This window comes from Engystomops pustulosus, chromosome 2 (genome assembly GCF_040894005.1).
Source record: "Engystomops pustulosus chromosome 2, aEngPut4.maternal, whole genome shotgun sequence".
Classification (NCBI taxonomy): Eukaryota; Metazoa; Chordata; class Amphibia; order Anura; family Leptodactylidae; genus Engystomops; species Engystomops pustulosus.
In genome coordinates this window covers 43863368-43888953 of record NC_092412.1, presented here as the reverse complement: position 1 = coordinate 43888953, position 25586 = coordinate 43863368, and the positions used below count along the sequence as shown (strand labels likewise).

General features: G+C 43.9%; 1 protein-coding gene across 1 annotated transcript in view; it reads left to right on the top strand.

Annotated features, from left to right (window-relative positions):
* The window catches only part of STARD13 (StAR related lipid transfer domain containing 13), a 213520-nt gene that overhangs the window by 6939 nt on the left and 180995 nt on the right, over positions 1–25586 (top strand). Inside the window, exon 2 of the mRNA XM_072134401.1 lies at positions 21188–21322. Coding sequence (XP_071990502.1) covers positions 21188–21322 — 135 coding nt within the window. The remainder of the gene's footprint in view (positions 1–21187; positions 21323–25586) is intronic.

Here is a 25586-nt window from a genome sequence, read left to right as displayed (position 1 = left end):
TCACATACTCACCTATCCTCCTCTTCTCCAGGATCTTGGCTTCTTTAATCTTGACATGGTGGCATCTCTAAAAAAAAATAAAAAGAGTAAGAAAAAGCAGATGACCTGTCGCTGCGGGCAGTTGATTATTCACGCCTCCTGCGTGTTGTCACCTCCCTTTCCCATGTTGGAGTGGGAGGTGGCATCATACAGGAGGTGTAAATAATTAACAGGTCGGAGCGCCTGGACACAATGTGGGCTGCTTTTTATAATTCCCACTGTGTCAAGATTAAAGAACCCGGGATCCTGGAGAAGAGGACTCCAGTAGCCTTTGCTGTCCCTGACCTCCTACTCTTCCTTAATGTGCTGCCCCCCTATGCGTGTGTCTGTACACATGTGCGTATAATGGCGCCATGTACGCGCAATCAGGAAGGCAGCGCCCCTGTGGACAAGCAGGTGGACATGGACAGCAGAGGTTACTGGGACATGGATTAGCCTTTGCTTCTGCTCCACGGATAGGCTACTCCAGGCCTCAGTAGCCTCTCCAGGTATTAGCATATTAGTGAGATAAGCTGTAATTTAGTGTAGTAGTCTAGTACTAGCTAAAGATAGAATAGGGTTTAGAAGGTAGGTGGAAATCTACCATCAGATCTACCTTAATAGGTAGAAATCTGATAGTAGGTTTCCTTCAAATAAAAAACGGTAAGATATTCACATTTATTATAACATGAATGACTAATCTCCAATGAGATGCACATACACATATTTGTTCTACAATTCATAAAATATTTCAGTGAAATTCTTAACAAATAGCCCAAAGTCTTACTTCCAGTAAACGCTCAGAGAACCTGTCTCTGTCATGGCGATTATATTCATTCACTCCTAAGCTGAAATTATCCCAGAGGGAAAATGCTATAGGTCAGAAAAGTAATTCTCAACTGAGATGAAGTGCATCGTGTCAGAAGATGTGAACTATATCAACTGGAACTGATCAAATATGAAGAACACCAGAGAACCGCAACTTCAGCAGATTCACCACAGGAATTCCCTTAGGGAAAAGAAGATGGAAGCTGAATTAGAAGTCTTGCAAACACATCACAAATAATAATAGTATCTGGCCGTTATTCTAGAGTAAGGACTGTAAGGTACGGATTTTAGTCCATAAAGTGTTTGTGTGACTGGGGTTTTTAATACAGTAGCCAGACAATCCTGATTCTTTATTTCTAATCCAAATATACAAGGAAAGCATGAAAAATGGTCTCAACTCAGCTCCTGGACAAGAACGTCCTCAAACTCTTCTGCTAACCACTTCTCATCTTCACCCTGGCCTCAGGATCTGGCCGCAGTCTCCCATCCTAACTTCTTCCAAGACACAACACTCAGGACAACAACACCTGACCGCATGAGCATTACATCATAGGCTGAGTTCACACCACGTTATTTGCCATAAGTTGTAAGGACACATCAGGAGGATTCCGAAGTGTCCTTATAATATATGGCACAGACGTATAAGGGGTAGAAGTATACATCGGCAGCAGCTACTCCTGCCAAACGACGTATGCTCTCGGCGAGGCTGTGAAGAGTAATACAATATGCTGTGTATGGTCTAAAATTGACTTGTTCCCTTTAACACCTTCATGCTCTGTGATGTACATGTGCGCCATATACGTGCTGAAGCTGTATGAAGAGGGCTGGTCAGCCCTCTTCATACAGAGGTGGGGTTTGCTGCATATTGCAGCAAACACCCACCGCTAATACCAGTGATTGTTGCTAGCACCAATCATGGGTATCAACTCTTTCAATGCGGCCGACGGAGCTCCCCGGGGCGTCATCGGGGAACGGCGATTGGTTGCCAGGACAGCCTCGGGTCTTCGTCATACCTGAGGTTGCATGAACCCCATTAATGGAAAATAGCGCCCAAATGTCCGAAACCCTACTTTTAAACCATTTTACATCACATAAAAAATGTAAGAAAGAGTGATCAAAAGGTCACACAGTCCTCAAACTAGTAGCAATTAAAACATCAGCTCATTTCTCAAAAATGACATTTCACACAGCTCTGTACACTATAGTATGAAAAAGTTATTAGTGTCAGAAGATGGTGAAACATTTTTTTTTGTACACATTCGTTTCATTTTTGAAAATGTATTAAAATACAATAAAACCTATATGAATTTGGAATCACCGTGATCGTACCGAACCAAAGAATAAAGTTGAAGAGCAAAGTGAAAGTCATAAAAACTGAGCCCACAAGAGTGTGATGGAATTTTTTTCACCAATGTCACCACATTTGGAAATTTTTTCTAGTTTCCCAGTACACGGCATGGAATAATAAATAATATCACTAAGAAGTAAAATTTGCACATCTCTATACACTGAAAAATGAAAAAGTTATGGATTTTTGAAGGTGGAGAGTAAAAAATGAACAACAAAACCCTGCGTTCCTAAGGGGTTAATGTTGAGTGTGACTTAGATACCACAATCCATATACAAATTACATAAATGTCTAGATGTACTACAGTAAGCCAACGTTCATCTAAAATGTATGGGGATCAATAGAGACAGATTAATGGAACAAATAATGCAATGCAATAAGCAGATCTCAGATTGTATCAGGCTTTTCCAACCAGACCAGGACCATCAGAGATGGAGAGGCTTAGACCTTATTATATGAAAATAATTGATGATAAATAATTACAAGATACACTACACTCTAAAATCCACCACTGTGAAGTTAATAAAAAGTAAAATGATTCCATAGACAACCCTACTGGTAAGTTGTGACTGCTTGCTTATACTTTCTTAAAAGAGTCTTACTTAGTGGCTAAAAATAGAAGTAATAGAAGTTCCAATACTTCTGATTGTACATCGAAGGTCTGGAGAATGTACTTAGTAACTTCCATGAATAAGAATTATGTCACTTACAAACCTTCTTGTACTTATTTATGTGCATGAAACATATTTATGTGCTATGTGTTATTGTAAAAATGATTAAAAATGTGAGTTACAAAGAATGATGTCACTTCCTGTAAACACAGGAAGTGGGCCACTATTATGATGTTATATCTATTATGAGGTTATATAAAGTATGTGCATTGATGTAACTAGGAGAGACGGGGCCCCGTAGCAGGCCTCTACATGGGCCCCCTCTTCCCACCTAAGAAATATACATAATTGTATACTCATACATGCAAGTTACAATCACACATTTATACACATGCGCACACATAAGGAGCATATACACATCACAGATACATCACACATGTATGTTATATACATGTTATGCTGTACAATATGCATATATATATGAATATAAAAGTACACATCCACCCCTCTATAGTGTGTCAGGTCTGATGAAGGGACCCCTGACACTGTGGGCCCCTTAGCAGCTACTATTGCTGCTACCACTGTAGTTACGCCCCTGTGTATGTGGCTCCTTTACATGTGGGATTTTATTATAATTCTCTTATTAGTAATATCCTTTTAAGTACATAGTTGTATTTCAGTGATGAACAAATATTTATATTCCATAAAACATTCTTCTAAATCTTCTCAGCGCTGTCAGATATTAGTGACTGTATCCAAGCACTGAATAAATATACATAAGAAGGCTTCATGATTCACTGCCCCGTCATAGGATATAGGATGTGAGGGGTGGAGATGATACGTAGTAAGAAAATGGAACAATTCACATTAATGGAACTCAGAAGTGTTACATGTAACCCTGGGACCCCATAATAACGCACTTTAAACTGGAAAGTTTAAAATGGTTGTCAAACCTTTAGATCTTGATGATTCATTATCAATATTAGATGGGTGCGCGTCCAACTCTTTCCACTTTTGCCGAATAGATCTCAGAAAGCGGTCAGCCCACACAATTGTTGTTGAAGATTGCCTGAATGGGACAAAGCTGTAAAAAAGATCAAATGACACATAAACATAATAGTGGCAAGGGTTAAACTTTTGTGCATGAGAAGTAGCACACAGATGTTATGGTGCCACAGTTTTATTGAGCTTTATGGTCAGTAGCTGCTGACCAAAAGGGGGGAAGTACACAGCAGGAAGAAGAAATAACAGATTCCAAGTCCTGCAATTCTGCTTCTCCCTTCCCTTAACATTTTGTACCCTGAACTGTGTGCTGAGGAACATGTGCACAGATGTGTACAGCGTGCAGCATAATGTATATAATGGTGCAAATCCTCCATTCTTTAGTGTGGCAGCTTGGGGGTCAGGGCCCCCTGACACTGCTAGCCCCATAGCAGCTGCTATGGCTGCTACACCTGCAGTCATGACCCTGTGAGGAAGAAGGGAGTGCTATCTTTTGCCTTTTTCCTTGCACCAGCTGTTCAGTGGGGGTGTTAAGACTAAGGCTACATTCACACTGCCGTTGCCCACCGTACCGTAGCACGGCGGGCAACGGCAGCGCGCGGGGAGAGGAGGAGCGCTGCTCACTCCCCCTCTCCATAGGGATGTATGGCGCACAGCGCCGTAATACAGAAAAAGATAGGGCATGTCCTATCTTTTTCCCAGGTATGGAGCGGTACGGTGCCAGACGTGCTGTCTGTGGGGGACACATATCGGCCGTATATACGCCCCCCCTTGCGGCAGTGTGAATGCAGCCTTAGTCATCAAAATTGTGGAAAACTACTTTAATCGTAGAACTAATTATTGTCATTGTGTCAAGAATTACAGGTATTCTCTTTATGACAGGGTTTTTAAAACCTCTTTCTCATGTTTCCCTTACAGATTCATAGTATCATAGTATATAAAGTTAGAAAAAGACTCAGGTCTATCAAGTCCAACCTATAATTTTAAAGATCCCCAACTGAACATTTGTGATGCTGCCTGGTGTACTTAAAGGGGTTGTCTACTTTCAGCAAATTATTAATATTTTTTGTGTAATGAAAAGTTATACAATTTTTTAATATACTTTCTGTATCAATTCTTCAGTTTTCTATATCTCTGCTTGCTCTCATTCTATAGGAATCTTCATTAATTACTTCCTGTGGTCCCTGGTCATGTGATGTCACACAGGCACACTGTTCGTTATATTTTATATACACTGATGTTAAAGGGATTTACCCATGAAGGCAAGTTAGGTCTTAGCCACGGGACAGGGCCTCACTTGCTGATCAGTGGGGGTCTCAGTGCTGGGACCAACGCAGATCACGAGAACGAGGGGTCTTACTGACCCCTCGCCACTCCTCAGACTAATGGAGCAGACAGCCGCGCATGACCTCTCCGCTCCGCTCCATTGATCTCTAAGGAGCTGACAGAGATCACCTAGCGCCACGCTCACAGATGTGTAGCTCAGGTATGATGGACCTAATGCACATTCTTTTCTGTATTTTTTACATTTGAAACTTTTTTTTACTGTTTTTGTGACTATATATTTTTTCTACTATTCGTAGTTGATCTGATTTTTACGATTTTTATTTTTAGAAAAATCTTACACAACTTCATCAGTCTAACTAGTGTACACCGTAGCAATGACATAACACGGTTCTTGGAAAGCAACATTCGTCTTAGCTGTCAAATTGTTATCTCCTTTGACAAGTGCTGGCTAGAAGTGAGATAAAAACAAAAAAAATCAAGTTGTAACTAATCTTCTAGTGTGTTTGGAGCACTGACACTACTCCTCAGTCAGGCTTAGTGTGTGCACTGTAGTCTATCAAACCTTGGAATTTGTAATGTGAAACAAGCATTATAAATCTGCCGGGATGACTTCTATCAAGGTTGTCTCCACCGTGACTGACAGGTGCATGCATTGAGGCAAGCTACTGAGATTGAAGAGCGATAAGGACTGATGAGGCCAACTGCTGCCTCCAGCAAGTCATATATATATATATAACCTCACAGGCAGAACTACCTGTGATGTCATGTCTGCAGCCTGCGCACAATATTATTTATATCTCCTAATAAAACTCTCAGATATGAAGGAATTCTTTAGCAGCTGCAAGGTAAGCATTGGAGTCTTAATGTATTTGGCTCATTTCATCAACTCTTAGGGGGATATTTATCAGGACCTCTGCGCACCGCCAGTGGCGCAGAGGCCCTGAAATAATCGCAAATGCTAGCTTATTGCTAGCTTTTGCGATTATTTTCCCCGATCCGCCACCTTCACGCCAGTGGGGCGTGAAGGGGCGTGAAGAGGGGGGGGCAAAGGACACGGCCAGACGGGAGTAGGCCGGCGCGGGGCGCACTTGCTGCTGCCGGCGACTTTTCATACGTGATACACAGCCATAATCATTGCAGGTAAGCCACAGAAAAATTGACAGCTGCCAACCCACAGTGAGTTAAAGGGAACCTGTCACCAGATTTAACTCCGTTAAACTACTGGCCCTTTAAGAAAATCTGTCACCAGAATGTTACCACCCTGACTAATAATGCCTGCTGCTAAAGGGTTACAAGTCCTCCCCATATCACCTAAAATTATCTGCCAGTGAGGCCAGATACCTCAATTACAGCTTTTTTTCTGCAAAATAGCTTTCCTGACTCATGTCTTCTGGATTTGCCTCTTCTCTCTCCTGGGCTGCCAGTAAACCACTCCCTTATTTTGACTGACAGCTCTGCCTTATGTGTTACATTCATGTCATGTGACCAGAGAGACATAATCTCAGGTCCTTTAGCCTCCTAACAGTAGCAAACTGTACCCATACTGTACTGTATGTATGTGATCCCATGAAATCACAGTGGCCTCCATGGAGGATGGAGAGGAGTAAAAGTACATGGAGGCTGCTGTGATCTCATGTCATTTAGCAAATGTAAAGGGTACAAGACCTTTGATGACATCACCCTGGTCACATAACATTAACTGCTGAATAGTAAGGAGGCTTAAGGCATAGGGAGGAGTAGATGGGAGGGGCCGGCCAAGCAAGACACGCCCCCTCTAATTCTAGGTAATATAAGATAAAATTGATTTATGGGAATGAGAAAGAAACTATTTTTAGCTAAAAGAAAGATGTCATTTAGTTGATAGGGCTCTATAGGAATCTGTCACTAGCTGTATATGTGCAAATGTGGTGACAGGTTTCCTTTAAGGTAGGGTATAAACTGTCCTTTCTAGAATTCCTACTCTTTTATGTGTAATCTCATTAATTTAGCTACAAAAGATCTTCTCCAAGTCATGTGAAAATGAGCAGAGAAGAGTCACATTTAGAGGCCGCATTGGAAGGGGTCACTTCAGACAACAGCATCTTCAGAAGCGGAGACACTGGAAATTAATAACAAATTTGTTGTCTGAATTCCCTCTCTCTTTTTCTTCCTCTATCTATAGTATATTTTTTGGTTCTTGTTTCCAAGATGTTTTTGCTAATGGTTACAGGTTGATTTACATCTGTGAGCCTTGTCACTACTGGAACTTACTGTGATTATACCTGGATTCTTCTGTTGGGCTCTGTTTCCTTGCCTCATTATATGAACTTACAAAGGCAATTACATTGTCATTTCGCTCAGTGGTACTTCCATTTGTTAATGTTTATTGTTCCAATTTACTCCATAAAACCTTTAATGAAAAATCCAATTATCACCTTTGTTTTGGTTGCCTGTATATCCATTTCTATAGCTCACAGAACCATAAGATGACTAAAGATGTTCCAATGCCTGAAATGCGTAGATTTTATCCTGCTTTATCTTGTCAACATGTGAAATGTTATAATTTTTAATAGAATGAAATAAACAATAGATAAATCGACAGATAAACCCTAATACGGTAGTTTTTTCTGTAAAAAAAATTAATTGCACCACCAGGGGGCAGTGATGCACAGAATAAAAAGCTGAGAGAAATACAGGTTTTAAGTGATTATTGAATGTAGAGAAAAATAATTTAGTCAATCAAATAACGAGGACTAAGCAGGATGTATCGTTCTCCATATTCAAAGGCGTAAGCAGAAGTGAAGAGCAAAAGCAAAACTGCAGACAGGGTGATTTTAGAAAGGGGATCGATATCACATTGCTAGAACATTTAGGCAAGATGAGCAGTACAAGATATGAAATTGAGTTTATGACCTTGTAGTATGTCTAGTATATGTATACATCCATTTTTAATGTCTCCGATGATGTTTTTCTCACAGTTTCTGTCACATTCTGTTTTCCCTACTTGCTTTATGGCATATTATATATTTTCCTGTCATAATTTTAGCACCTATATGAGAAAAACATTTATGTAAATAAGTAGGAAAACAGATATTGGGGGTCATTTACTAAGGGCCCAATTAGCGTTTTCCCGACGTGTTACCCGAATATTTCCGATTTGCGCCGATTTCCCCCGGGTTTTTGGCGCACGCGATCGGATTTTGTCGCATCGGCGCCGGCATGCACGCGATGGAAATCGGGGGGCGTGGCCGAGCGAAAACCCGATGGATTCGGAAAAACCGCCGCATTTAAAAAAAGGAATGTGTCGCTTGGGACGCGCTTACCTTTACTTGGTCCGGCCCGGTGAACTCCAGCGCGTTCAGATGCTTTTCAGCGCAGCAGCGCCACCTGGTGGACGGCGGAGGAACTACCTTGATGAATCCTGGCCGGACCCGAATCCAGCGCAGAGAACGCGCCGCTGGATCGCGAACGGACCGGGTAAGTAAATCTGCCCCATTGTGTAAATATACCATCCACCACAACCTACAGTTACCCTTTCACTAGAATGGGACAGGATGCGACTTACTATTGGGCCAGCTCATTCACTTTTTCAGAGTTTACAAACAAATATATATGTAAGGTTGTTGCTCACTGTTAATATGTCTGCCTCCCATGTAGTACATCAGGGATGTGACACAAGAATGCTACATCCACTCTTAATCATCAAGCATTTTTAGAAAGTGGATGGTCTTTTCTGAAATGAATCCTGAAAGCCCCCTACTACTTAATAGAGAGCATTAGTAGCCCCTCTTACCCCAGCGAGCCCTGGCATTTCACACCGTTGCAAGGCCTTTGACAGTGAGGGCTGACACTTACTGAGATGGTTGAAGAAACACTGGACCTATCTTTAAGGCTATATTCACACACACGTTTGTCTGCTGCATATATATACGTCCCCCATACGGCCATGTGAATGTAGCCTTGTAACACTTGTAAGATCTAGAATGTGTTGCCATTGTAGCAAAACGGTATGTATAGATCACTACGGAAAAATAAGCATTGCTAAAAACAAACAGTATAGTCTTCAACAACTAATCCAGGTTCTTCAATTAAAACAAAAGAGAAGGGAGGGGCGTGGCTGGAGCCTGACCGAGATGGCCGCACATTAAAAGAGCTCTGCAGCCCCGGTGCCGATATAACCCTAAAGGAGGGGTTCTACCCTGGCCACTAGGCACAAAAAGACCCCCAGAAGGGGAAAGAAGCCACCAGGACCACAAAAAGGAAAAAAAGTGGGTGAAACACCGCTCACCCGGTTCCTTTTGCGCGCCGCAGACAGCTCCGGAGCAGGACCACGTGTCAGGCGGAGGTCCGGCACCACACACGCCGCGGATCAGCACCCGGAGGAACCGACCAATATGCCTCCGAAGCCGACGGCAAGTAAGCGCGGAGCGGCGGTGTCCTCCGCTCCACCGCCCGCACATAAGGGCCGCAGCGCGCCCGAGGAAGCCTCCCGGAATGCGCCGAGCCGCCATCTTGGCGCCCAGCCAGCAGGGCAGCGCGGCTCCCCTGAGGCGCAGCAGCGCCAGAAAACTGCAGAGAGCCCGCAGCAGCGTGATTTGGGCGCATGCCAGCGCCACATTGGAAGGGGGGACCCCCCTCAACCTAAAGGTACTGTTTCACCTCCAGCACAGTCCCCAGAGCACAACTGCAGCCAGAGTTTGCCAGGCGGGGAGGAAGAGGATGAGATTAGAAGATCCTCTGGGGATCCCCTGCTAAGATCCCCCCACTTACCGCTACCAGGAGAATTCATCCCCGGTTTCCCATATGTTCCCAGAACACAAGGGATGGAAGATGAGTTAGGTGCTACCCCCACTCTCGCCCGCTATGCTGCACCTTCTCCAGAGTGGGCGTCATCACCTGAGCAATATAGCAGGGACACTATGCCAGATAAGAGACCATCGACATCAGAACCACCCTGGCACGCTCACCTCCAGAATCTGCCTACTAAAGAGGACTTTAAATCTTTAATTGCCGAAGTCAAAGAGGCATTCAAGTCTGAAATTTCGGAGATACGGCGTGATATTCAGGGTATGACACAAAAGATTGATAACTTAGAAGCTGAACAAGTAGACTCAAGGCGCCAGATTACGCAGACGCAACATGCAGTGCATTCTCACTCTGTCGCAATGCAGGACATGGCCAGGCACCTGGAGGATCTCGACAACAGAGGCAGGCGCAACAACATTCGGGTGCGGGGTCTATCGGAGGTGGAGGGTAAAGAGGATGTTCGGAACACGCTACAAGCTCTCTTTTCAACATTATTAGGAGAACCGGACACACAGGTGAAGCTCGACAGAGCTCATAGAGCATTGAGGCCTAGAGTGGCGGGAGCGAATCCGAGAGACATCATTTGTTGTGTGCACGACTTTGAAGTAAAGGAACGTCTCATGCTGGCGGCGAGAAAGAAGAAGAACTTGGTCTTCAATGGGGATGCTATACAGCTCTACCAGGATCTTTCGGGGATCACCCTTCAAAAGAGGCGGATCTTACGACCATTATTAGATATCCTGCGCGAGAACGACATATCCTATCGTTGGAATTTCCCCTTTGCCCTGTCTGCCACCAAAGATGGAATAACGGCAACGCTTTCAGTAATGGAGGAACTGCAGGAATTCTGCGCCATCTGGAACATCCCGACCCCACGATTGGAAGATTGGGGGAGTCTCCCCCCTCCACCGCGCCAATCGCAAAACAAGAACCAACCGCAACAAAAGAGAAGACGACCACGAACCAGAGCCCTGTCTCAGGACTCTTATGAATAGAAGAGAATGCTCGCTGAATACATATCCTTTGTGGTTCTTGCATCTGAGGGTCTGATGAGGGTCCTATGTTAGCTTATGTTTGCTTATGTTAACCTATGTTTGCATATATTAGGGGTATCTATCCCCTCCTTAGTTATATAGGTAGTAATGGGCATTTAGGCACCGGGGTTAATCTCTGGATAGATAGTAGTATTTTTTTACATTTTCAAATTTTGTGTGATATTGTAATTGAAGTTTTTCCCCCTTTCAAAAGGGTTCCATCGCCACGTTATTCCCTAACTGGTGGGTCTCTGCTGGATCTCACCCTCTGGCCCTGACCAAGGGTTTATACGGGGGGTGGTGATTCCAGACCAGCCGACTATACTCCCCCGACTTAGGGGTAGACCGGCTGAGTAGACCTACACCAGGGTCAGGAGGTTTTTCCTCCCCTTGGTTATACAACTAGGAGTTTATCCTTGTTTTTTATTACTTCCTTATTACTTTTTGACTTGTTTCTTATTTGTTTTAACTGTTTGTCTTGTGGTGTGTAAGTTTTGTCCCCCCATTGTCGAACCCCCGTGTCTTCTCCCCCCTACTGACATATTAGGCCTACATACACGGGTACTCTCCTCCACTCCCATACCAGAGTCTTATTGTGTAAGCTACACGTGACTCGTGCAACCCCCTCCCTCCCCTAGGACCTGTTTTACTGCATATTACATAGAAGTGTACCGGACACCTTGGTCGGGAACTTTGCCTAGCTCATCCATCATGGTCCAGCTATTGACACTAAATGTAAAAGGGCTCAACTCGGCCCGGAAACGCCGACTTACACTCAACGAGCTTAAGAGAAGTAGGGCAGATGTAGTGTTCTTGCAGGAGACGCACTATGATACGACGGGGAATTTTAACTTTGCTAAGCATCTTTACCCAGTATCCTATATGGCGTCCACCGAGAATAAAAAAGCGGGAGTGGCGATCCTATTTTCAGCCTCATGTCCCATAGTACCTGACATTGTGACATCAGATCCTATGGGTCGCTTCATTATTGTGCAGGGTAAAATGTTCGGCTCACCGGTGCTCTTATGCAATATATATGCCCCCAACTCATCGCAGGTCCGTTTCATCACCAAAGTCCTGAATAAAATAGCTAAACTCCCAGCGGCACCTTTACTGATAGGAGGGGACTTTAACGTTATTTTCTCAGAAAACATGGACCGGCTGGCAGTCAACCCCTCCCCTGCCAATAGATCGCAAAGCACTACCTCAGCGGCTTTTCGCAGAGTCATCAGGAGATTTGCTCTGTTTGACTTATGGAGAGTGGGCAACCCAGGGGACCGTTCTTTTACCTTTTATTCTGCCCCACATGGCACCCATACCCGTATAGACTACTGGTTTGGAGATATACAATTCCTGCGAATGATGCATACTGCAGAGGTGGGAGACATATCGTGGTCAGATCACGCACCAGTTTTTTTAAGACTTAATGAAGGCCTATCTACAACTAGGGTATGTCACTGGCGCCTCAATGAATCCCTTCTTAAAAAAACCCTGATCCAGGAGGAGTTGACTGGAGCACTGAGGGAATATTTCCAGTTTAATGAGGATTCCATCCCTTCTGTCCCTATAATGTGGGAGGCACACAAAGCGGTTTTCCGCGGTCATTGTATAGAACAGGGAGCTAGACTAAAAAGAAATAGGGCCCATCTAGAAAAGGAGTTAAGAAAACAGATAGCCAAACAGGAGGCAGCCTTGTTAGCTAATCCGACTAGGAGGAGACTCCAACAGTTAATTGAGGTTAGGGAACAGTTGCGAGAGGTCCAGACGCAAGCAGTAGAGAAATTGTTGGTGTTCACTAGACAAAGATACTACGAGCAAGCAAACAAACATCACTCTCTTCTGGCAAAACAACTAAGGGAGAAGAGGGAACACCAAACTCCCCATATTATACGGGATTCTGGGGGGAATTTACTACATGACCCGAGAGCGATCGCCTCTTGCTTCCAAGAATTTTACTCAAAATTATACTCCCTACCAAATACCCTGCCCCGGGACGAGACCCTTAGGAAAAAATCGCTAGTAGATTTTTTGAATTCTTGCTCCATTCCTGGAATCCCCTCGGAGGCTATAGAGACACTCGGTTCAGAGTTCACATCGGATGAGATTGAGGAGGTCATTAAGGGAATGCCCAATGGAAAATCCCCGGGTCCAGATGGACTTACGTATCTTTATTATCAAACCTTTTCCCCTGTGTTGCTGCCACATATGACGAAAGTGTTTAATGCATTCCTGCAAGGCGCACCTATGCCTACGACCTTTACTCATTCTTACATTACTCTTATTCCCAAACCCGGGAAAGATGCAACTGACTGCGCCAATTATAGGCCGATTGCATTACTGAACGCAGATTTAAAAATTTTTACAAAACTGCTGGCCAATCGTTTGATACAGTGGATCCCTCAAGTAATCCATAAAGATCAGGTAGGCTTTGTACCGGGACGGCAAGGAGGTGACAACACGAGGAGAACAATTGACCTCATAGATGTGGTCAATAAACAAAAAGACCAAGCTCTGATCCTTAGCCTAGACGCTGAGAAGGCGTTTGATCGCCTTAGTTGGCCCTTCATGTTCCAAGTACTTGAGCACGTGGGAATAAGGGGTCCCTTCCTGCAGGCCTTGAGGGGACTATATTCAAACCCCACAGCTGAAATTAAGCTCCCACATGCGTCCTCCCCACCTCTGCAGATAAGGAACGGCACCCGACAGGGTTGTCCACTTTCTCCTCTCCTGTTCATACTTTGTATTGAGCCTTTGGCATCCATCATCCGACAAGACCCTAATATCCATGGTATTATGGTCAGAGACAAGGAATTCAAACTGTCTTTATTTGCGGATGATATCCTACTAACGATAACTCAACCTTTAATCTCTCTACCCAACTTACAGGCACGGTTGCAGCAGTATGGCCGCCTTTCTGGCTATAAAGTAAATACCTCAAAAACGGAGGCCTTGCCCCTTAACCTTGACCAACCCCTGGTAGATCAACTGAAGGCCGCGTTTAGATATAACTGGAAAGCAGATGCTATAAAGTATCTGGGGATACTACTGACCCCCTCTTATAATACGCTTTATGCGCAGAACTTCCCCAGTAGTTTTCGGGAAATAAGGACTCTACTTGACAATTGGAATAGCCTCCCCCTCTCCCTTTTTGGTAGAATAGCGGCGGTCAAAATGACCATCCTACCCAAGCTGCTTTATCTCTTTGAAACCCTGCCAGTCCCTGTCCCGCTGGGTGTTCTGAGGGCCCTGCAAGCATCCATAGTGCACTTTATTTGGGCAAAAAAAAGACATAGAATCTCCAGGACTGTCCTAGTCGCTCACAAGTCTAAGGGGGGCCTATCGGTACCGGATATCACCAGATACTACTGGGCAACGCATCTGCGGCGCATTCCAGCATGGTCCACTTTGCTGGCATTCTCCAAATGGATGGAGATAGAGAAACTGTGGTTGGCCCCTTTCCATCCCAATTCTTACCTCTGGCCCAAAGAAGCACCTGCGCTGCCTGACTCCCAACTAGGCCCCATCTCCTTCACGATTAAACTGTGGAGAGCTTGTCTGGCTAGATTCCCATTGGTTTCTAAATGCTCTCCCATGCAATCTTTCTTACACACCCCCCTTATGCAACAGGCAGGAGTCGGGCAGGAAACTAAACCTTGGCACGAGAAGGGGTTGTTTAGGTTTGCAGACATTGTGGACTATCGAGACAGGAAGATTTTGCCTTTTGCGGCATTGCAGGATAAATTCCATCTCCCGCACGCTGCAAATTTTCATTACATACGAATTAGGCACCTACTACAGGCTTTGAACAGCACTGAAACGGTTTCGGCGCCCACTACATTTGAACACATCTGCAAAACCGCCACCCACACTTCGGGTCTCATATCCGACATTTACATGATCCTACTACACCCGAATGCAGATGAACCTATTAAACACCCATACATGGCCAAATGGGAGAGCATAGTGGGGAGCCCAATTTCTCAGGATACATGGCAACTAATCTGGAACAGAGCGGCTAAGACCTCCTTGTGTGCTACACACAAGGAGAATCAGTATAAATTGATGTTGCAATGGTATCATACCCCATCCGTGCTACACAGGCTCTTTCCCGATACGCCGGACACATGCTGGCGATGTGGCTCGACTGGGGGCTCTCTTCAGCACATCTATTGGACATGCCCATTGTTGCAGCCCTTTTGGCAGGAGGTCAAGTCTCTCCTCAAGGAGGTCGTAGCAGTAGACATTCCACTCTCCCCACTGTACTACCTGCTGAACGTTTCCCCCCAACCCATGGCTAAGACGGTTACGAAATTGAGTCTGCACATACTTACAGCGGCAAGGTGCTTGATAGCACAATTCTGGAAAAGACAGGCCCCCCCCTCCCGAATGGACCTCCTCTCTAGAGTGAGGGAAACACGTAGTATGGAGTATCTGACTGCCTCGTTGAACAATCGTATCCCACTATTTGACAAGATCTGGGAACGATGGGACCGATACTGGTTGGAGGAGCGAGCGGGAGGTGAAGAGTGATGTGGTCCTCCCCTTTTGTTTTTACCCAATTGTTACCTGTCGTGGTGAGTGCGTATGACTGTCTTTTGTTGATATCCCCTTCCCCCCCAAACCCACCTCAACCGATTAGGCGTAAGACTGAGGCCATACTGAGCAAGTGTGTAAACACAAGAAAACACTGTATGGTCAGGCCTAGTGTCCTGATACACAAATGGATGATATAGGCTGTTACTGTATATTGAAACAAAACTTGTCTTTTGGTTGTACTGTTATTTGAAATACTTTATTGTAAAATATGTACATATTAGCTTTGATGTTAAATTTCTTTGAAAAAACGACAATAAAAATACAATTATAAAAAAAAAAAAAAAAACAAAAGAGAAAAGTTTACTCTGACCGGAGCTCCAATGATCCTTCTCTAAGTTCTTTATGATCCAATCAAGTGCTTGATGTATCAATCTTTCTCAATGGATATTGCACGTCTATACAGATCTCCGACAAGAAAAGGTCACCATTCAGACCAACTCCAGCACGTTTTTTAATCGTCATTCATCACCATCTCCAAAATATACTTACAAAATATTTATAAAAATGCGCATATCTCAATACAAGCAGGATGCCAGTCTTGAGATATGCACATTTTTATAAATATTTGAGTAATAATAATAATAATAATAATCTTTATTTATATAGCGCCATCAAATCATAGGGGACAAATACAACTATATTACATTACAAAGAACAAACAGTCATATGGAACAATAGGAGTGAGGGCCCTGCTCACAAGAGCTTACAGACTATGAGGATGAGGGGGTGACACAAGAGGTTGTATAATGGTCCAGCCATTCTTCATAAGGGACCAATATAAAATAATTTAATAAATAATTTACTAAACAACGATGTTGCTGCTTGAACCAGCCATCAGCCGCCATCTTATTTACAGGGTCCTAGGTGAAAAAGACTGTAAAGAAGCCTGGAGCTTGGTATATATCAGCTGTTTGCCAGATAACAGATGGGAGATAGGACATAGGATGGATTGGTAAAGGGAGAGTTGAGAGTATATTTTTGAATAAAATTTTAAATACTAAGAACATACTACACTATCCATTTCCGTATTTCTTCCAGTGAAATTGCCTTAAAGAGAGATGGTGATGAAGGAAGATTAAAAAACGTGCTGGAGTTGGTCTGAATGGTGACCTATTCTTGTCGGAGATCTGTATAAACGTGCAATATCCATTGAGAAAGATTGATACATCAAGCACTTGATTCGATTATAAAGAACTTAGAGAAGGATCGTTGGAGCTCCGGTCAGAGTAAACTTTTCTCTTTTCTTTTGTTTTATTTGCAGGGCTTTTTGTGGTCCAGTCCTGAGCCATTGTCAGCTCCTAGGAGCCAAGTGTGCAACACACCAGGATTTTTAGAATCCACGTACTTTCTTTGATCTGCCAATGGCTAGGTTCATCGTAATGAACCTTGCAATCCTACTTTGCAGTGGAGCGCCACACTGTCCCAATAGCTGGTATGATGATTTGGGGAATCCTGCACACAATAGTAATCCTTAGTAGTGATACAAGGGACTCAAACACTATATACTGTATGTAGTGGAGATCCTGCGCCCACATGTGTTGACTAACATGTTCGTTGTGTGGAGGATGTCTGGGGCCGCTGTCAGCCCTGGGCCGCTGTGTGGAGGGTGTCTGGTGCCAGTTTCAGCCCCACGCCGCTGTCTGGAGGGCGTCTGGGGTCGGCTTCAGCTCCGGACTGCTGGGTTGAGGGTGTTTAGGGTCGGCATCAGCTCTGGGCCGCTGTGTGGAGGGCGTCTGGGGTCGGCTTCAGCCCTGGGCCGCTGTCTGGAGTGAGTCTGGGGTCGGCTTCAGCCCTGGGCTGCTGTGTTGAGGGTGTCTGGGGTCGGTGTCAGCTCTGGGCCGCTGTGTAGAGGGCGTCTGGGGTCGGCTTCAGCCCTGGGCTGCTGTCTGGATGGTCTCTGGGGCTGGCATCAGCCCCGGGCCGCTGTGTTGAGCGTGTCTGGGGTCGGCGTCAGCTCTGGGCCGCTGTGTTGAGCGTGTATGGGGTTGGCTTCAGCCCTGTGGCGCTGTGTAGAGGGTGACTGGGGCCGGTGTCAGCCCCAGGCCGCTGTGTGGAGGGTGTCTGGGGCCGGCGTCAGCCCGGGCCGCTGTGTGGAGGGCGTCTGGGGTCGGCTTCAGCCCTGGGCCGCTGTGTGGAGAGTGTCTGGGGCCGGCGTCAGCCCCAGGCCGCTCTGTGGTGGGTGTCTGGGGTCGGCTTCAGCCATGGGCCGCTGTGTGGAGGGCATCTGGGGCCGGTGTCAGCCCAGGCCGCTGTGTGTAGGGCGTCTGGGGTCGGCTTCAGCTCTGGACTGCTGGGTTGAGGGTGTTTGGGGTCGGCATCAGCTCTGGGCCGCTGTGTGGAGGGCGTCTGGGGTCGGCTTCAGCCCTGGGCCGCTGTCTGGATGGTCTCTGGGGCCGGCATCAGCCCTGGGCCGCTGTGTTGAGCGTGTCTGGGATCGGCTTCAGCTCCGGGCTGCTGTGTTGAGGGTGTCTGGGGTCGGTGTCAGCTCTGGGCCGCTGTGTAGAGGGCGTCTGGGGTCGGCTTCAGCCCTGGGCTGCTGTCTGGATGGTCTCTGCGGCTGGCATCAGCCCCGGGCCGCTGTGTTGAGCGTGTCTGGGGTCGGCGTCAGCTCTGGGCCGCTGTGTTGAGCGTGTATGGGGTTGGCTTCAGCCCTGTGGCGCTGTGTGGAGGATAACTGGGGCCGGTGTCAGCCCCAGGCCGCTGTGTGGAGGCTGTCTGGGGCCGGCGTCAGCCCGGGCCGCTGTGTGGAGGGCGTCTGGGGTCGGCTTCAGCCCTGGGCCGCTGTGTGGAGAGTGTCTGGGGCCGGCGTCAGCCCCAGGCCGCTCTGTGGTGGGTGTCTGGGCTCGGCTTCAGCCATGGGCCGCTGTGTGGAGGGCGTCTGGGGCCGGTGTCACCCCTGGCCGCTGTGTGTAGGGCGTCTGGGGTCGGCGTCAGCCCTGGGTCCCTTTGTGGAGGGCGTCTGCGGCCTGCGTCATACCTGGGCCGCTGTGTGGAGGGCTTCTGGGGCCCGCATCGGCCTTGGGCTGTAACAATTTTTTCTTACATAAATAGACGTCTTTAATAATAATCTTTATTTATATAGCGCCATCATATTCCATAGCGCTTTACAAATCATAAGGGACACATACAAATAAATTAAGACATTACAGAGTACAAACAGTCATATGGAACATTAGTCTATTAACACTTATACGACTAGGAGTTATATATTTGTACTACTGAAAATTTCATACTCCTCCTCGGCTGAAATTACTCCTCAAAAATGGTGAAAGGAGTTTTATTATCCTTCTGGAAATATGTTAGTGCGACCTCTGGCTGGATCCACCATTCTTCCCCTACAGAGAGACCCTGGAGAGAAGCTGAATTTTCCCTCCTTCTTTCAACTGTATTGGTGGCCGCAGGGGGCCGATACAATTGAAAGAGGTGGAAGAACCGGTAGCAATAACTTACTGCTTAAAATGCCATGTTGGCACTTCATGGTAAATCCGTGGATTTTGGTTGTAGTTTGGGCATTCTGTCTCCAAAAGGTTCGCCATCTAGAGCCTCCTAATTTTAACCGTTTTCTTTCAAAAATGTATCCTTTCGCTCTAATATTGTAATAATTTACATATCTGATCATCACTTACACACCAAGAAAGTCACATTCAATGGTTGGGTCATCGAATGTAAACTAGCATCCTTTAAGTATCATCAAATATATAATTTCCTAGTGACTTGAAGAATGAATATATAATATATATAGACCCTATAAATAAATCCAATATTAATCCTGGTTTTTATAACCGCAGTTTTACAGAATTGTATATGAATCAATGTGTAACAACATTGTTAAATGAGCCAAGAGCTAATACTCTACCTACTGAGCCGTAGCTAATGTACAGCTTTAAGACACGAGATTAGACCTACTGTATGATCCTTTCCATTATCCCATAATACATAAGGATTCTGCAGTGAAAGCCGCAATGATAGCAATAAAACAGACACATACAGAAGCATGTGAGAGGTATACACATGAATGGACTTGGATGGAAACAATGTTTCTTTCATGCTCGAGGAGCTTTGAGCTGACAGAAGTGATCTCTTCGAAAATTTCTCATAACCCTTGTGTGTGTGTGACTTGCTGCTACCAGCCTAATTACGTTTCTTCATGGCTTCAGTGAACAACTCACTTTCTGACCTCAGTATTCAGCAAAAACTTCTTACTAAGATTACTTTTCAATTTTCTTTCGTTCCAGAATTTTGGGTCAAGATGTTTTGGCAGCCACAGGACTTATCATATTTAGGACTAAAGACTTACAACTATTGTAGTGTTTTCTGTTGAATACTCGTTTGAAAGTTGGGTCACTTCCAAACATTTTTGCCTTCGGGCACCTTAGGTACTTGGGAATGTTGGTATATGTATGTCGTTTTATGCTGAGAAATGAATATCTTTCTGGAAGTGGATCATTTGTTATACTCAACGTAGGGCGGTTTATATCTGAAATATATTGATGACATATCTATCTCTCAGATAGGTCATCAGTTATCAGATGGTGAACACCTGACACTGGAGAACCCCTCATTACTCACATTTATCTCTCCTGCTTCATTCCAGACAATGCTTGCTTTACTCTTCTGGTTATCTGACACACCGAGGAAACAATTGATATTGTGTCCAAGTTGGGTAACTGATCCATACAGTGATTGGATGAACTGCAACTTTGCTTAAAGGGGTTGTAACAACTTTACAAGTTATCCCCTATACATATAGGACGCACCAAGCTAATGCTGCCGCAAAATAACAGTGCTGACTGTCTTAGCAGCCAAGACATTCATTTTCTATTGAAATTGGTAATGTGAGTGAGGCTGGTTTTGATCTTGCCTCCCATGGCCACGGTTGGCGGTTCAAGCCTCATCACTTACCATAAGGAAATGAACTGGAGCTAAATCATTTAAAATAAATGGTGACAAGGGAAACCCTCTCTGATATGGAATCTCTCATCTCGTCTCCTCTCTTTTTCTATGTGTCAAAAACTAGTGAATGTTTAGAAGCTAAATAGAAGTGTAGATAAACCTGTACCCTGATAATCTAAGCACATTATCAGCACATGGCATCTCACAGCACTAGAGGGATCATAATGTGCTTGCTTAGAGAGTCTTCTCACACAATCTGGAATATTACACTGACTATCACTGAGTGATATGAGCTAAACCAGCAATAAAATTGAGTAAAATTGTAAAGTAAATGGTTGAAAGTGATCTGATGTGTAAACATGACTAGAGTATTGAAATTTTCGAATTTTCTTTCATGGGCAAACCCCTTCAAAGACATTTTCTAGGAATATGGAAAATTTGGGTAAAAAAGACTTTCATTGCTCTGCTACTTCCGGTTTTCACCCTATGATCCACCGGAAGTTTTGAGGGAACACAGGACCACCTTTAGCCATAGAGTGGCCTCCATGGAACTAAAAACAACAAATTTATTTTCCCTGGAAAATGTAAGTCACATAGCGTGGTCCAAGGAGACCATTCATTGGATGCAGTGTGTCCTGTGAACCCCATGGAATGTCTGACAAAAAGCAGGCCCAAAAATTGAAGTAATGGAATAATCCAGGAAGTAGGATAAGTATGCATTTTTCCTGGAAAAACCCTTAATCTACTTAGCTAATATAGAATTTTGTTATGTTGTTGCTTTAAAGGAAGAAAGATCACAGTGGTCACAATCCATGACATGTCTCATGATGAAGCTAGAGGAGTTGAATGTAGACATTGAAGGAGCCATCAAGGCAAGTTCTTATCCCATGTGCATCTCATACGAAAGTTCAGAAGATCAGGTAAAAACTAGAATGATATTGTAGTAATTATCATTATTGCTATTGATATTATTGGCACCATGACAAGAACTATTTTGTCTTTAAAGGGGTTGTCCACTTTATTATGGTTTTTATTTTTCTAATTTATTTTTTATATAATTGGAAATTATGTTTTCTTATATACAATCATTTATAGTTCTGCTCACATAACTGTCATGACCCAGTCAGTCCAGTTCAATACATTTGTGAATTATAAAGGGGGTTGGGTTGTATCATTCACTATAATGGATTTCTGTCATTAGAGAATAACAAACTGAACAACTTTGGAATTTATCCCTATAAACAATTTTGCATAACTTTTTATTTATTGACTTATCATTGTCCCCTGTTGTTTCTTTATCTTTTTTTGTTGTCAATGGCTACAACCTACTTGTCCTCTTTGATCCAAAACTCTGAGCAATTTGACCTAACTACAAGCTGTCATTGGGGTAGATGTATTTATTGGCTGTATTCTCTTCGGTTTGTAAGCTGGCATCTTAGTTAAGCTTCTTCTTGATGTATCATTGTGGGGTTAAGACTAATGCCTCGCATGTAAAGTTGAGATCACTTGACTTTGTGTTTGAGAATGACAATTCCAGGCAGGCAGTGTGCTTTAGGCATATGAAAGTCAACTGGTCTGATGGGGTATTTATGCATTTGTCAATGCAACTGCTTGAGACTAGTGTCGATTGAACCCCCAAATTTGGGTCCTTATCTGAAATAATGCGTTTGGCATCCACATCCCTGAAGCTGAACATGTGTGAGATGTTCGGGCTTCAAGTTCAGTGTTTGGGAAAACACGGCAAGCTGGTTGATTGACTGCTGAGCAGCCAATCAATCAGCTTTCAGCCCCATAGCAACCACAGGCATGCCCCTGTATGATCATTGCTGTGATTGGCCAGCTGGAGCACATGACCGTGTGGTATAAGAGCTGGGTCTCATATTCCAAAGCCATTACAGACAGCAGACAGCTAGGGACAGGCTACATTAAGGGAAACAATATAGATAGAATAATTAGCCTTTTTAGGAAAGATAGGGAAATAGAAAGATAAGGCTATAAGGGACATATAGAAATAAATGCCCTTTTCAGGGCTGTGTGAAGAGGTGTATTAGTGAGATAACCTTACTGCATCATCATCAATTAGAGAAATATATTCCTTACTTGCTAATTCCATATTCACTGCATCCATTAGCTGTATTCAAAATTGCCAATTACCGCATTAGCTGTATTTAAAATTGGAATTATCAAATATCTCAGTCGCTGGATTGTAGCCACTGTGAGGGGAAGGGTTTCTGGTTTTTCTCATTGGTTCTTTTAACGCAATGAAAATAAATGGCTCTGAACACCCAGGGCGCCTTTAACCGCAATAACAGCTTTTTAAAAACTATTATTATTATTTATTTTTTTTTATATTATTTATTTATTTTTTTAAATCCATTTAATGGTATGGATTTGTATGGGCTAATCTGTGGGCTGTGCAGTTTTGTTTCCAAAACAGAGTTCTGTTCCACAGGTAATAGCAAGGTAAGTCAGCAAAATTTAAAGCGTACCTAACCCCTCAAAAGACATTGCTGGAATCAGTATTCAAGTGTCTATACAAAAGGAGTAACACAGTTACTGGTCATTATGTGTAGAGATGAGCAAATTGATTCATAGATTCGGTATGAATCTGTAAACTTTCAAATTTCTTCTTTTTTCGATACACTTTGGAGAAACTAATGTTGCTCTAATAGACCCAGATATTGCTATTTCAGCTCAGTTTTTTTATTTAGAAAAAGATCCTTTTGTTTACATTATACAAATGTTTCACTAGGGTTATACACTCACCGGCCACTTTATTAGGTACATCTATCCAACTGCTCGTTAACACTTAATTTCTAATCAGCCAATCACATGGCAGCAACTCAGTGCATTTAGGCATGTAGACATGGTCAAGACAATCTCCTGCAGTTCAAACAGAGCATCAGTATTGAGAAGAAAGGTGATTTAAGTGCCTTTGAACGTGGCATGGTTGTTGGTGCCAGAAGGGCTGGTCTGAGTATTTCAGAAACTGCTGATCTACTGGGATTTCCACGCACAACCATCTCTAGGGTTTACAGAGAATGGTCCGAAAAAGAAAAAACATCCAGTGAGCGGCAGTTCTGTGGGCGGAAATGCCTTGTTGATGCCAGAGGTCAGAGGAGAATGGGCAGACTGGTTCGAGCTGATGGAAAGGCTACAGTGACTCAAATCACCACCCGTTACAACCAAGGTAGGCAGAAGAGCATCTCTGAACGCACAGTACGTCGAACTTTGAGGCAGATGGGCTACAGCAGCAGAAGACCACACTGGGTGCCACTCCTTTCAGCTAAGAACAGGAAACTGAGGTTACAATTTGCACAAGCTCATCGAAATTGGACAGTAGAAGATTGGGAAAACATTGCCTGGTCTGATGAGTCTCGATTTCTGCTGCGACATTCGGATGGTAGGGTCAGAATTTGGCGTCAACAACATGAAAGCATGGATCCATCCTGCCTTGTACCAACGGTTCAGGCTGGTGGTGGTGGTGTCATGGTGTGGGGAATATTTTCTTGGCACTCTTTGGGCCCCTTGGTACCAATTGAGCATCGTTGCAACGCCACAGCCTACCTGAGTATTGTTGCTGACCATATCCATCCCTTTATGACCACAATGTATCCAACATCTGATGGCTACTTTCAGCAGGATAATGCGCCATGTCATAAAGCTGGAATCATCTCAGACTGGTTTCTTGAACATGACAATGAGTTCACTGTATTCAAATGGCCTCCAGTCACCAGATCTCAATCCAATAGAGCATCTTTGGGATGTGGTGGAACGGGAGATTCGCATCATGCATGTGCAGCAGACAAATCTGCGGCAACTGTGTGATGCCATCATGTCAATATGGACCAAAATCTCTGAGGAATGCTTCCAGCACCTTGTTGAATCTATGTCACAAAGAATTGAGGCAGTTCTGAAGGCAAAAGGGGGTCCAACCCGTTACTAGCATGGTGTACCTAATAAAGTGGCCGGTGAGTGTAGTTAGCTGTAGGGTTTGTAAAAAATAATTGAGAGAAAAGGATTAAAACAATGAAAATGATTGACACCAATATGGCGGTGGCCATTCAACGCCGCTACATAGGTGTGACAATCCCTGTATAGGTGCCAGCACAGTTATCGCTATCATGTGCTATATAATTGTATTCCATTTGTCAGTCTTACATCTGTTCTTTCTCCTGCTGCGTCTGTCTTTATTTATCACATAGGTATGGTTGCTTAGCAGCCTAAAGCACAAACCTCTACCTACATTTTTTGAGTCTTCAGAGATCTCCTATTCTCCTATTATCAGTGTCAGTAATTCCTGTAAATAAAATGCTGTAAAAATATTATAAAAAAGGATATTACATCGCAGTGAGGATAATAAAAGTTTTGTGGTCATGTGATATTGTGCTGAGGTATCATGGGATGGATAGCAACCCAGAGGAGAAGAAAAGGCTTGGGAAATGTACAAATGAAGATGGAGTCTTTGTGTAGTATGTATAATAAAAGTACAGTATATATATATATATATATATATATATATATATATATATATATATATATATATATATTAGAATAATGTTCCCAGCTGCACCACCTGGATAGGTTTAGTGCGGGTGCTCGCCCCCCCTGATCAGTGGTTTGACTCTCCACTCCTTAATATAAAAATGCAAAAATAGTCTGCACACCAATATGTAATAAGAAAGTGGGTACTTTATTCACCCAAGTGCTACGTTTCGGATCCTATTCAGAATCCTTTCTCAAGCCAAATGTGAAGGATACAAACTGATCTTTTATGCAAACTTAGTACAATCATGTGACAATATCATGTGATCAATTACATTTGTTTACATCAAAATACAGGTTACATGTGATCATTATGTGTACATTCAAACTTTAGATTACACTCTCCATTGGGGATATCAATGACATCTATGTGAGGTGAATAATTGTGCCTGACACAGTACACGGCTCCTAGATCATGCTGCCTGGCGTCCTAAATCTTCCACTGTGCATGTCTGTTAATTTAGAAAAAAATCCTAGTGTGGCCAGCCAATCCGAGCTCCATATTTGCATCACACTCCTACTATGTCTACGATATATCACGCGCCACAATTTGGCACAGACCGTTTATCATGCACCACAATTTGGCACATGCGCTCCATCTTCCATATTCAAATGGACTATCCACAAGTAGCGTCTGCC